General features: G+C 37.2%; 1 protein-coding gene across 9 annotated transcripts in view; it reads left to right on the top strand.

The window, feature by feature from the left end:
- The window catches only part of DCAF17 (DDB1 and CUL4 associated factor 17), a 77,472-nt gene that overhangs the window by 14,408 nt on the left and 49,342 nt on the right, over window positions 1-13,722 (top strand). For 4 of the 9 annotated variants that reach the window (XM_084999480.1, XM_084999477.1, XM_084999479.1 and 1 more), the window contains exons 7-10: window positions 1,090-1,194; window positions 1,491-1,596; window positions 9,142-9,284; window positions 12,744-12,853. In XM_084999480.1, coding sequence (XP_084855606.1) covers window positions 1,090-1,194; window positions 1,491-1,596; window positions 9,142-9,284; window positions 12,744-12,853 — 464 coding nt within the window. Of the gene's footprint in view, window positions 1-1,066; window positions 1,195-1,490; window positions 1,597-9,141; window positions 9,285-12,743; window positions 12,854-13,722 lie in introns of all 9 variants that reach the window. The other 5 variants (XR_014829538.1, XM_084999484.1, XM_084999483.1 and 2 more) reach the window with 3 other exon arrangements.

Raw genomic sequence — 13,722 nt, forward strand, 5'->3', positions numbered from 1 at the left:
TTAAGAGGTGACAGAAAACACAACTCAGTGAATTTAATTGTTCTCTTTGTGCTTGTCAATATACTTATTACAGTTTACAACAGGAATGAACACTTAGCAAAGTCATAAATTATTTCTATTCTTACATATTCAAATAATCATTTGAGGGATCTGATTTTGATTATGGTCATTTGAATTTAAGTAAATTTTTCACTTACCATGCTTAACAAGACTAACCAGAGGCCAGGCTCAGAATGTACTTTAAGCTATTTGTTGGGGTAGTAAATCATCACTAAATGATTTATCTTGAGTAGAAACAGAAACAGATCCTCACTTATTTCTAATGAAGATCCTTCACTTATTCTTTCAGTGCTGTGAATATTTGCCTATGTTGGTTGGCTTTTGTTAAATATTAAAATAGGCACAGAATTAAGTTCTTTACCAGAGCTCTGTAGAGAATCATGACATAATCCTGTACATAGAAGAGAGACAGAAAGGGCAAAGCGTTACAGTCAACTAGGCTAAATGTCTTTGTATGTATTTGGTCTTTAACATATTTGGTTTTTATGTGTCTAAAAAATCAAACAGTATTAGATATTTAAAGAACAGGTAATGATAAAATTCTGGAGTTAGTTGGTTTTTATTAGAATTATGTTCCTAGACCCAATCATTTCATCTCTAGCTTAAAAATGTCCTTTTATAGATAACATTTTACCCTAAAGGAATATATCCCTGTACTTACTCAACTATGCATATCCTGCATGGTGGTATTAAATAGACTCAGTTTACACCTATGTCCATGAGGAAAAGGATTTGTTATTTAAAGATTGACAAAACAGTGAAGCAAATGGATGAAGCAAATGAATGCTGTGGCATCCTTTTGAGGGGTTTGTGCTGCACTCCCATAGTGCTTCAGTTTGAGACCCCAGTGGCTTCCGCTCATGCCTAATAACACCTTAGCTTCAAGTTTCTGAATTATAATTATGATATAATGTTAGGCAGCAGTGTTATAGGGATTACTTGAGTATTAAGCAGATACACAAACACTGTAAACACTCAGAGGATTGGCCTTCTGGTCTTTTCTCAGGTGATATCTACCTTTCCCCTCAGATTTTCGGGAACGTTACAGATGCCACCTTGTCTCATGGAATACTGATTGTGATGTATAGCTCAGGACTGGTCAGACTTTATAGCTTCCAAGCCATCACTGAACAGGTAAAGAAAACTGAAAGTTGCCATATCATACTTGAGGTGTAGACTGAAGTATGATTTTTTTTTTAATGGGATGTTTTTAAAGTAAGGCACTTGTGTAGATTTCAACTCTACAAAACTGTAAAAATGCAGAAAGACAAAGTAACCTTTAAAAGAGGGGTGGGAAGATAAACAAGAAAGGCCCTTGAATAAATAAAGCCATTTCCTCTGTCATATACATGTCAATTTGATTTTTTTCTCTCCAGACAGCAAATAAGTAGGTGCTAAAGCCACCATTTTTTGTTTTGTTTTGTTTTTAGTTCATGCAACAGAAACTTGACTTAGGGTGTGCATGCAGATGGGGTGGGACTACTGGAACTGTAGGAGAGGCTCCTTTTGGCATTCCTTGTAATATTAAAATCACAGGTATGGCTACAATATAGTACTTTTTTCACCTTAAAAATTAAGTGGTTATATTAGTATTTATTAATTGTAGTCATCCAAATGTTTTTCTCATAATTTAATTATAAATTCCATTCATTTTACTCCTATACAGAGTATTCCTTGCTTTTGAATAGGTGTCCACAAAAATCTGTTATTCATTGACATAAAGGCCTGGGGATGCTGGACTTTGGTTGGCCAGAGATCAGTGACCTTTGGCAAGTTACTTTACCTTTCAGTCCTTGATTTCCTTATTTGCAAAATAATAAGTTGCAGCAAATGATACCATCTTAGTTCCTTTATAACTTGAAATTTTACAAGTCTGTGAAATTTACCCAACTTAAAAATCAACAGGGTTCTCTTGTGGTGCATCAGGTTAATCATGTAGCATTGTCACTGCTACAGCTCAGATTTGATCTCTGGCCCAGGAACTTCCATATGCCATGCGCACAGCCAAAAAAAAAAAAAATTAACAAAGTACAAAAAAGAAAATTATACATAATTTTATAAATATAATAAAAATGTTCTATATTTAACTAGCTTATCAAATTCATCAGTTTATTAAAAAAGAAATCACCTACTACTCAAATAAACCATGACTTACCAGAGTTTGTCTCAGCAAAACTGGGATAAATTAATGCAAATAGGTATAAAAATCATGTGGATAAATAAAATATATTTTTTACCATAATTTTTATCCTTGTTTAGGTCATTAAGAACCATTATCATGTTGAGGACATTTCCTTTTACTTCTAGCCAATAAACACATATTTAGGTGAAACTCCAAAGGTTTTTCTAACATGGGTCAAATAAGGCAATAATTTTTTTCTATTATTATTAACATTGTATCATCAACAGATCAAGAAACAAATGAAAGATTTAATTGTGACAAAGATGTTCTTTTTTTTTTAAATCTTTTCTAGGCCCTCACCAGCAGCATATGGAGGTTCCCAGGCTAGGGGTCGAATCGGAGCTGTAGCCGCCAGCCTACACCACAGCCACAGCAACACGGGATCCGAGCTGCGTCTGTGACATACACCACAGCTCACGGCAACGCTGGTTCCTTAACCCACGAGCAAGGCCAGGGATTGAACCTGAAATCTCATGGTTTCTAGTCAGATTCGTTAACCACTGAGCCACAACAGGAACTCCCAAGATGTTCTTTTTATTAGTAACTGACAAACTATAAAAAGCAGAGAGGAGCTATCATGGCTCAGCAGTGATGAACCTGACTAGTATCCACGAAATGCAGGTTTGATCCCAGGCCTTCCTCAATGGGTTAAAGGATCTGGTGTTGCTGTGAGCTGTGGTGTAGGTTGCAGACAAGGTTTGGATCTGGCATCACTGTGGCTGTGGCTGTGGCAGTGGCGTAGGCCGGCAGCTGTAGCTCTGACTCAGCCCCTAGCCTGGGAACCTCCATATACATGTGTGCGGCCCTAAAAGGACAAAAAACAATCAGAGTCCAGTATAGCCAATTAAGTTATCCGAGAGGCTCAAAATACTCAAGTTTTGGAGTTCCCACTGGGTTAAGGATCCAGTATTGTCTCTGTGGAGGCTCTGGTTGCTGCTGAGGTGCAAGTTCGATCCCCAGCCCAGGAACTTCCATATGCCACAGGTGTGGCCCAAAATAAATAAATAAATATAAATTTTAAAAAATAAATCACATTGTTAGATGTCTTGGACAAGCTGAATTAGGCAGTTTTGTGAAAACTCTGCTTTGGCAATACCTCCTAAATTTGATACAAATTCACTAGTAGGAATCTATTAAGAATTTTAAAACGGTAGGCCCCAGTAGTACCTAAATTGAATTATTTTATTTATTTATTTATTTTTTGTCTTTTTTTTTTTTTTTTGTCTTTTTAGGGCTGCACCCATGGCATATGGAGGTTCCAGGCTAGGGGTCAAATCAGAGCTGTAGCTGCCAGCCTACACCACAGCCATAGCAACTTAAATTGAATTATTTTGAAGAGAATTTACTACAATGGCAGCATTGTTCTCATTGAAATGCAGTTAACAAGCAAGTAAAACAAAGAACAGGGTGACAAAGAAAGCTCATAGACCCTTTGATTGTGCCGTGATTTTGGTCCTGTTTGTAGAGAGATTGGCTTTGAAATCACAGTCTTATTCTGCTATTGGTAAGAGTGAAATTCCACTGTAACCAATGGTATGATAATGAGTAAATTACTTAACCTCTCTGGGCCTCACTTTTATCAACCTTAAAATAATAACGTTTCAAAATATGATCTATAAAATCATGAGCCATTGTAAAACAATACAGTGATTGTTGGATGTTTGGCTAATAAAAGTAGCATGTTATATAGGAAACTTTGAGTATTTTTTCATACCATATTGACTGAAATCCTGTTTATTTCTCCAGTTCTGTTTTTCAGGGTCATTAACGTCTATACAAAATAATGTTCATTTTAACTTTAAATATTTTTTTTTAATGCAAAGCAGTTCATTTTCATTACGTAAAAACTAGGAAATAATGATAAACAAAATAAAGTTTTAAACAGTCATAGTGTTCCTGCATAGAGTTAACTGTTATCACCTGTGTGGGGTTTTTTTGTAATCTTATAATGTATATATTTCTATATGTCTAAAACCAAAAAAAAAATCATGCTGTGAATACGCTTTCGTAACTTGCCTTTTAAAAAATCAGTTCTGTTGAAGTATAATTTATATGCACTTAAATGCACTCATTTTAACTGTACAGTTTGAGTTTTGCCAAATGTTTATATCCATGAAACCACCACTACAATCAAGACTTAGAATTTCTTCATCACTCCAAAATGTTCCTCTGTGCCCTTTCCAGTTAATCTCCTTCCTATTCCCAGTCTTAGGCAACCAGTGAAACTGCCTTCTTTCACTCTGGATTTCTAGAGTTTCATATAAATGGAAGCATGTGACAAGTCCTTTTTTTGTCTGGCTTCTTTCACTCACCATATTACTTTTGAGATCCATCGCATATTATTGCACATATCTGTAGCCTAACCAGCTTTTAAATGTTAATATATTACAAACATTAATTTTCATCTAGATTATTTAATAGATGGTGTTAGGAAATCAAAAAAGTTGGAGTCCTATATTACTCTTTACATCAAAATAAATAATAGATGGATTAAAGTTCTATAAAAACTTGGAGAATCATTTTATCTCAGAATTGAGAAGAACTTTCTGACACAAAACCCAGAGACATTAAAGGGATTGATAATTTGCTTACATAAAAATAAAGTGCTGCAGGGCAAAAACAAAAACAAAAATTAAAACACACAAGGGAGTTCCTGTCGTGGCACAGTGGTTAACGAATCCGACTAGGAACCATGAGGTTGCGGGTTCGTTCCCTGCCCTTGCTCAGTGGGTTAAGGATCTGGCGTTGCCGTGAGCTGTAGCATAGGTCGCAGACGTGGCTCGGATCCCGCGTTGCTGTGGCTCTGGTGTAGGCTGGTGGCTACAGCTCCGATTTGACCCCTGGCCTGGGAACCTCCATACGCTGCGGCAGTGGCCCAAGAAATAGCAAAAAAAAAAAAAAAAGACTAAAAATAAAAAAACTAAAACACACAAACCAACTCAAAAATCAAACTACAAACAGGACATATTTGTAGTGTATATAAGGGGTAATTTACTCATTATATACAAATTCTGCAGATCAGTAAGAAAAAGTGACAACACAAAAACAACAACAAAAAATGAGCAAAGGATATTGTTCAAAAGAAGAGGAACTATCAATGACTTTTAATTAGGGGAGGACAAAGCCCAATGTCACTGATAAGAGAAGTACAAATTAACATTATCATAAGATACTTCTTTTTAGTTTCTCAAATATCAAAATGTTAGGTTACAGGGTTGATGAAAGCCTAGAAGAGTCACTTTCAGTTACTTTTGGAGTCTCTTGTGAAAAACAGTTTTGTCAGTATGTATCAAAATTTTAAATGCATATAGTCTTCAAACACTTACATTTCTAGGAATTTACCCCAGCTATGTTCACATGTGTACAAATGACAACTGTACAATTACAGCATTGTTTCTTACAGCAGAAGTTTGGAAATAATGTGTACATTGATAGGTGACGTTAGTATTATTTCATTGTTTGGCTTTGTCATAAATTTAATTGTTAAAAAGAAACCGGAATTATTTTTACATGGGTAGAGAGCAATTTCCAATATAAGTGGAAAAAAAGGAGTACAAAACTGTGTAATAAAAAGCCTTATTTTGGATTTTGCCAGTGGCTCAGCAGATTAAGGATCCAGCATTGTCACTGCTGTGGCTGAGGTTTGATCTCTAGCCCCTTGACTTCCACATGCCATGGAGGTGGCCAAAAAAAAAAAAGCCTCATTGTGTTTAAGTATTCATATGCATGTATTAAAAGTGCGTGTGTGTGTGTATATATATATATATATATATATATATAAGCTTATGCTTTTAGGATTGCTTGAAATATCTGGAAGGACACACAGAAACCTGATAAATAGTAGTTACCTCTGGGGGATATAAATGAAAAGAAGACTTGAGTTTTCGTTATATTTCTTCAGATGCTTTTCGAGTCAGTGCTTGTATTCCCATTGCTAGGAAGTGGTCCTGTGTATATGTGTACACACACTAAGCAACTCGAGGTTTCAAGAACTTGATTTATACCATTTTATGCTTGAACTTTAAATTTATTTAATTAGTTTACTATGGACATTTAGGTTGTTTTTAATTTTCTGTGACTATAAACAGGTCAGGAATATTCCTGTAACTATTAATAATCCTAAAATTTCCTCACCACAAGACTTGAAATCAGCCATTCTCTGAGAATTCCTTGGCCCTTTCAATTGACCATGGTATTAGAGATCAAAATTTGGGCTCCTGGGGCTAATGGGGACCCATCAGAGTTGTGGTGAGCAGAGTCCTGCTACTGCTTTGGGGCCATTTTTAGCAATTGCTGAGAAAAGTATTTCTTTTTATTTATTTATTTGGTCTTTTTGCATTTTCTAGGGCCACACCCGTGGCATTTGGAGGTTCCCAGGCTAGGGGTCTCATCAGAGCTGTAGCCACTGGCCTACTCCAGAGCCACAGCAACGCCAGATTCCTAATCCACTGAGCAAGGCCAGGTATTGAACCTGCAACTTCATGATTCCTAGTCGGATTCGTTAACCACTGAGCCACGACGGAAACTCTGAAAAGTATTTCTTTTTAAACACATGTTTTTGCATTGATTTTTGTTCTATTTTGAATTCCTATTTTCTCTGCAACATACCTACTTAAAGTTTTAACCCCCAATTCAAACTCTAACTGTATTTTTTCTTTTTATAATTCTTAGTTTCCTCACTGACCATCATTTGATAGCCACCATATTATCATATATTATGTTTGTATTTCTTTCATAATTTACCTTTTGGTGTCCTTTGCCCATTTTTCTGTTGGGGTACTCATAGTTTTCTTATTATTTAAAAAGACCTCTAGGAAGTTCCTGTCTTGGCCCAGTGGTTAACAAATCCAACTAGGAACCATGAGGTTGCGGGTTCCATCCCTGGCTTTGCTCAGTGGGTTAAGGATCCAGCGTTGCCGTGAGCTGTGGTGTAGGTCACAGACGTGGCTCGGATCCTGTGTTGCTGTGGCTGTGGTGTAGGCCAGTGGCTATAGCTCCGATTCAATGCCTAGCCTGGGAACCTCCATATGTGCGGGAGCGGCCCAAGAAATGGCAAAGAGACAAAATAATAATAATAATTAATAAATAAATAAAAATAAAAAAATTAAACGATCTCTAAGAATATTACCTTTTCTTTAAAAGTTTAATGAAAGGGCACTTTATATATGTTTGATATATTTATACCTGTCTCTTCTTTCTTCTCAAGATTGTCAGTTTGTAAACTCAACTTTTCATCATTTTTTTCCTTTGTAAAGCTCTAAGTAGTAAATTGCCCTTATGAAGAGGCCTAATAAGGCACACACTTTTTTTTTTTTTTTTTTTTTTTTTTTTGTCTTTTTGCTATTTCTTGGGCCGCTCCCGTGGCATATGGAGATTCCAGGCTAGGGGTCGAATCGGAGCTGTAGCCACCAGCCTACACCAGAGCCACAGTAATGCGGGATCCGAGCCACGTCTGCGACCTACACCACAGCTCACGGCAACGCCGGACCCTTAACCCACTGAGCAAGGCCAGGGACCGAACCCGCAACCTCATGGTTCCTAGTCGGATTCGTTAACCACTGCGCCACGACGGGAACTCCGCACACTTCTGTATGTAACATGTGACTCTTCAGTGAATGGTCTCCCTAAGACAAGTTTCTTTACTGACAGTGGTAGCCTCATAAAACCAAAAAATTAAACTCTCAGGTTAGAGGGGTCAGCAAACAACATGTAGATCAGCCACCTTCCAAACACACTCAAATGGTGTTTCATAAGGGCTTCCCAAAGGAATTCTGGTCTTCTAAAGCAGCAGAATGTATTGCTCCAAAAGTAAATCAGTTATGCTCTACCTAAAATTAATTGTCATCAAAGAAGGCTAGGATTAGTAACATGTGCACTAACATGTTAGTTAGTTCATTAATAACATTAACACTAACAGATAGTTCTTTTGTAGTGTCAACCTCTGAAAGACAATGGCTGTTTGGACGTGTCTAAACTACCTTAAAATTAACCCATCTCATAATTATATGACAGTAGTGACTATCCTTTGGTAAAGCTTCCGCTGTGACAGAACCCACCCTAAGCAGTGGTTAATGAATCTGACTAGGAACCATGAGGTTGCAGGTTCGATGCCTGGCCTTGCTCAGTGGGTTAAAGATCCAGCTATTTGATACCACTTCCAAAGTGGAAATTTTTTTTTTTTTTTTTTGTCTTTTTGCCTTTTCCAGCGCTGCTCCCGCAGCATATGGAGGTTCCCAGGCTAGGGGTCTAATCTGAGCTGCACTGTAGCCGCCAGCCTATGCCACAGCTCACGGCAACACCAGATCGTTAACCCACTGAGCAAGGCCAGGGATCGAACCCGCAACCTCATGGTTCCTAGTCGGCTTTGTTAACCACTGAGCCATGATGGGAACTCCCAAAGTGGAAATCTTAAACACTTCTCTTGTAAAGTTTGCTTAAGTATAACCTGTTAGTCTAGAATATGAAATTCCTCACATTTGAAGAAATTATTAGACCTAATTACCTTTTTGGATTGTTGTGAAAGTTGGAAATAGTATCTAATCCTTATAGATAGTAGGTGCTTATTAAATGGCAGCTGCATTTATTTGGTCTACTTTGTCATTTTTTGTCACCATAAGCACCTTCAGCCCACTTTTTATCTCCATCCAGTTTCATGTCACACATATCCTCAAAACAGATGTCTAGAAAGTTGACTCATAACAGTTATTTCCTACCAGCTTTTTCTTTTCTTAGAAGTAAGCCTCTTACTTCAATTGTATTTTATTCCCTTGAACATAGTAATTTTTCATTAATGGAAATTCATAGGTGATGCATGCAAAGAAAGGTTGAATCCAGTTAATGAATGTTCCAAGTATTCCAGAACAAAGAAGCTAATAAATTCCTTTTGCCCATCTTTACAGACACACCACCACTGCTCTTTGAGGTGTCCTCCCTAGAGAATGCTTTTCAGATTGGAGGCCATCCTTGGCACTACATCATCACACCTAATAAGAAGAAACAGAAAGGAGTTTTCCATATTTGTGCCCTCAAGGACAATTCCTTGGTAAATCCTGGTGATCAGACTTTAGTAGTAAATTTATATCGGAAATTCCTTATTCTCTGCTTTTCTAGTTGGTACCCATTCCTATGAATTACTTTTTTGTTTGTATTAATAATTTGTAAACAATCTAAAGTACAGAAGAGTACAAAGAATATAACAACACTGTACATACTACCCAGAATTTTAAAACATTAACATTTGAATATTCTCAGGGCACCAAAGATTTATTAGTTTTTTTTCTTACCAGTCTCCTTGATCCCATGTAAAACATCTCTGAAGCTCTATGGAGGGAATTGTTGGAATATATTCAGGCTGTCTCTGAAATTACTGGCGGAATGTGTTTTTGGTTCTACTGCTTTGTGGTTTGTTGCTCTTTGCCTTCCAGAGCAGATCCAGATGGAATTCTGTTGGTCACAATATAAGCATTAAAACACTTTTGAGTTTTGGAGTTCCCATTGTAGCGCAGTGGAAATAAATCCGACTAGTATCCATGAGGTTGCGGGTTCCATCCCTGGCCTCGCTCAGTGGGTTAAGATTCTGGCGATGTCATGAACTGTGGTGTCAGTCGCAGACGCAGCTCAGATCCCACATTGCTTGCTCTGGCCTAGGCCGGCAGCTGTAGCTCCAATTCGACCCCCAACCTGGGAACCTCTATGCCGTGGGTGTGGCCCTAAAAAGACTAAAAAAAAAAAAAAACCGCACTCTGTAAGTTTTCAAGGATATTTTTAAGTTATATATGGCAGAATAGAAAGAAAGGGTACATGGCAAGACAATAGAAATTTCTACCCCTTGAATTAATTCTTTAGTTTCTTTAAAAATATGATTTAGACATTGACTTATTTAATAAACATCATTTAGGGCCTGCCATGTGCCAGACTTGCTGGGGACGTATTCCCTTCCCACAGGGTGCTTACACTCTCGAAAGCAAACATGTAGATAAATAAGATGCAGTCCATTAAGTACAGTGATTGAGATAAGTGCTGAAGAGTGAGTGCACAGAGGGAGGTTCTATCTCTATTGTATATTGCTGTTTTAGTTTAGTTTGTTTCTGGAACTTCTGAGGCAGACTCAGCCTATTCTACGCCTTTTCTTCCAGAATCTTTCTTATCAGTCACTGTTAGATCCAGTAGCTATGAGAGTCACAGGTCGCCTATCACCACACTGAAGATCTGCACAGTCTTAGATCCAATTATCCATTTTCCTTGATGTCGTGGCCACCTGGGAATATTGTGTATAGTGTCTTGTTTTTTTCCATAAGAGCTTTGTTGCCTTCCTTTTTCTTACAAACTTATCACATGTGGCAGTTCCTGTTTGGCCCAGCCCAGTGCCTTCCTCCCTTATACCAAACTTTTGCATCCAGTCAAACCCTGCAGTTTACATTCTGGACAGTTAGTACCTAGTCTTCTAATATAAGAACTGATAATACATTTTCTTTTGTGTGTGTGTATAAAATGGCCTCGAACATCTACATCAGGTGTGCTGTCAAGTGGGCTCCTGTAATTACTGATTAACATTTAGTCAGTTCTGTATTTCAATATATTCTTAAATAATCGCTAAATCCAGGGGAGTTTTCAGTCCTTTTGCTGTACTACTTTGTTGCATTGATACTATCTTAATGATGTATATGCCCATTACCTCCCTACCTGTCAGTCAGGTAACCTCAGTTTAGGTAACCTCAAAACATATATGCAGGCAAACTGAAGGATTCAGAAAATGATTCATAGCCTTCTCTTAAACTGAGCTTCAAACTAACATTTGAGCAATAATAAACACTACAGAAGCTAGTAATAATGCTGCCTAGTATTTAACAAAAGAGAGATAATGTTTCATTTACGTGTTGTATTTAGATATTACAATAAAGAGAAGAGTCTCTTAAAGAAAGGTGTGTGTGTTGGGGGGTACCCACACAAACAGTATAAAAAAAGTTTTATGTTAAACAAAAGAACATTTGGAGCTAATGCCAAAATGGACACATTAATTTCACTGGTTGTAACCAAGATTTTTAATGGCATTGTTTTTCTTAGATGTAAAACGTAGTAATACCACCATTTCTATTAGAAAATGTTAGGATACTTATAAAAATTCTTGAAAAATTAAAGCTCATAATTTTTAATTGATACTTAAAAAGTATTAAATACCATTTAAAAAAAAAAAGCATGGCATACAAAGCACTTGTGATGTGGCCCCAGCCTACCTCTTGACTAAACACTCTACTGCTTAGTTTAATTTTGTCTGCTACCCATGTTTGTGCACATGCTACATGTTTGTGCACATGCTCCTGTGCTTTTGATTTTGCTGTTTCTTCTTTGCAGCCATTTTCTTCTCATTTCAAGGCTAAGTTCAGGCTCTTGAAATTCTGTTTACCTAGGTTGGATGCTTGTTAATATCCTGTGTATGGCTTGACTGCTTTGTCTTTTATTTTTTGCTTTATTTTCTATTTGTGCTTCTCCCTTGAATATGAGCTTCTTGATGACAAAGATTATGCTTAATGGATGTCATGTGAATGCTTAGTGTGATACCTTAAATATAGTGTCCTGTGAGTATATGTGAATGGAGTTAATAATTTTACATGTCAGAAAATCTTATGAATATCTAATAGGAAAAATGGTATCGTTTCATTTATGTTGGAGAAATTACAGTAAATGATTCAGATAAAGCCAGTGAAGTTAATGTATCCATGCTGGTATTAGCCCCCAGTGCTACTGTGTATAAAGTAAAACATTTATGACATTATGTGAATATACCTGGAGGTATCTTTATTTTAATGTCTAAATATACTGACATGAAATAAATCACTCTGCTTACCTTAAATGCTAAGCAATCTTAAGGCATATCCTTAGCATCAGCATTTAATATCTGACTTAGCCAAGGAGATTTAATGACCTGTTTGGTCGCATGTTTATTTTTGTTCTATCCACTCTTCTGATTGACAGTTTGTTGGGGATGGGAAAGGGAGGAAGAAGTTATAGGGGGCTGCATGTACATAATTTTGGCAAAATTAAATAGTGGAAAATCCATGGATTTTGGAGTCTGATCTGCTGTTTAGTAGGTGCAGAACATTAAGCAAATGATTTATCCTCTTCATGACTCAGTTTCCTCATCCATAAAATGGAGATAATAGTATATGCTTTGAGTTGCTAAGATCAAAAGAAATAATGAGTATAAAACATCAAATACAGTACCAGACACAAATTAGGTGCTCGAGATATGGTAACTGTTAAGTTATTATTTGTGAGGATTAATGTATGATGCATGGTTAATCTATGAAATTTCGGAATTTAAATGTTCTAGATTTCTCAATTTTGAGTGTCCTAGTTCAGCCCTAATACATACTGCAGTTCAACTTGTTAATATTTTCTCTTCCTTTTACCTTCGACTTAACTGATCTATCACTGTGTTAAATTTGCAGAATTATTTTATTTTCCCTTAATTTTTATTTTCAATACTTTGTCCCAATTTCAGGCCAAAAATGGGATCCAAGAAATGGAGTGTTGTTCTCTAGAATCTGACTGGATTTATTTCCATCCTGATGCTTCTGGTAGAATAATACATGTTGGCCCAAATCAGGTCAAGTGAGTATTTTCCTTTAAAGTTAAAAGTAGCTTTTGGTAGTATTTAGTGGCATCTTTATTTTTGTCAGCTACCTGTTGAGCCAGTTGAGGAAATAATTAACTTATGGTAGGGTGCTTCTGTAGAGACCAGCATGGAGAAAACCTGACTTTATTCTTTCAACCTCGTCATTGACTGTTTGAAAATAGTACATTTGACTAAGTTCTTTGATGGGTGAGAGATGATGTATTAGTGAAAGGAGATTACTGGTCGGTTCATCCTCATCAGGCCTTAATTCATTCTCAGGGATTATTGAGAGAGACGATTTATTTTTATTGTAAAAGACAGCATTACTTGCAGAGAAGCGTGAGGTTTTTTCAAGTAAAACTTGGTTTGTTGGGGGTATTTTTGGCCATGTGTGCGGCATGTGGAAGTTCCCCTGTCAGGGATAAAACCCAAGCCACAGGAGTGACAATTCCAGATCCTTATTAACTGCTAGGCTACCAGGGAGCTCCAGCCCTTGTTTTATTTTATTTTATTATTATTATTTTTTTTTTTTTGGTCTTTTTGCCTTTTCTAGGGCCACTCCCATGGCATATGGAGGTTCCCAGGCTAGGGGTCCAATTGGAGCTGTAGCCACCAACCTACACCAGAGCCACAGCAACGCAGGATCCGAGCCACGTCTGCAACCTACACCACAGCTCACGGCAACACCGGATCCTTAACCCACTGAGCAAGGGCAGGGATCGAACCTGCAACCTCATGGTTCCTAGTCGGATCTGTTAACCACTGAGCCACAACGGGAACTCCCCTTGTTTTGTTTTCATTACCCGCATCTTCCACACAGTTGACCTCACCTTCCTTTAAACACTCTTCATTTGGCTTCCCCAAC

Source organism: Sus scrofa, chromosome 15 (assembly GCF_054392235.1).
Source record: "Sus scrofa isolate SSC_HxYL_T2T_F1_AM1 chromosome 15, Sscrofa_HxYL_maternal_Yorkshire_Landrace_v2.0, whole genome shotgun sequence".
NCBI lineage: Eukaryota > Metazoa > Chordata > Mammalia > Artiodactyla > Suidae > Sus > Sus scrofa.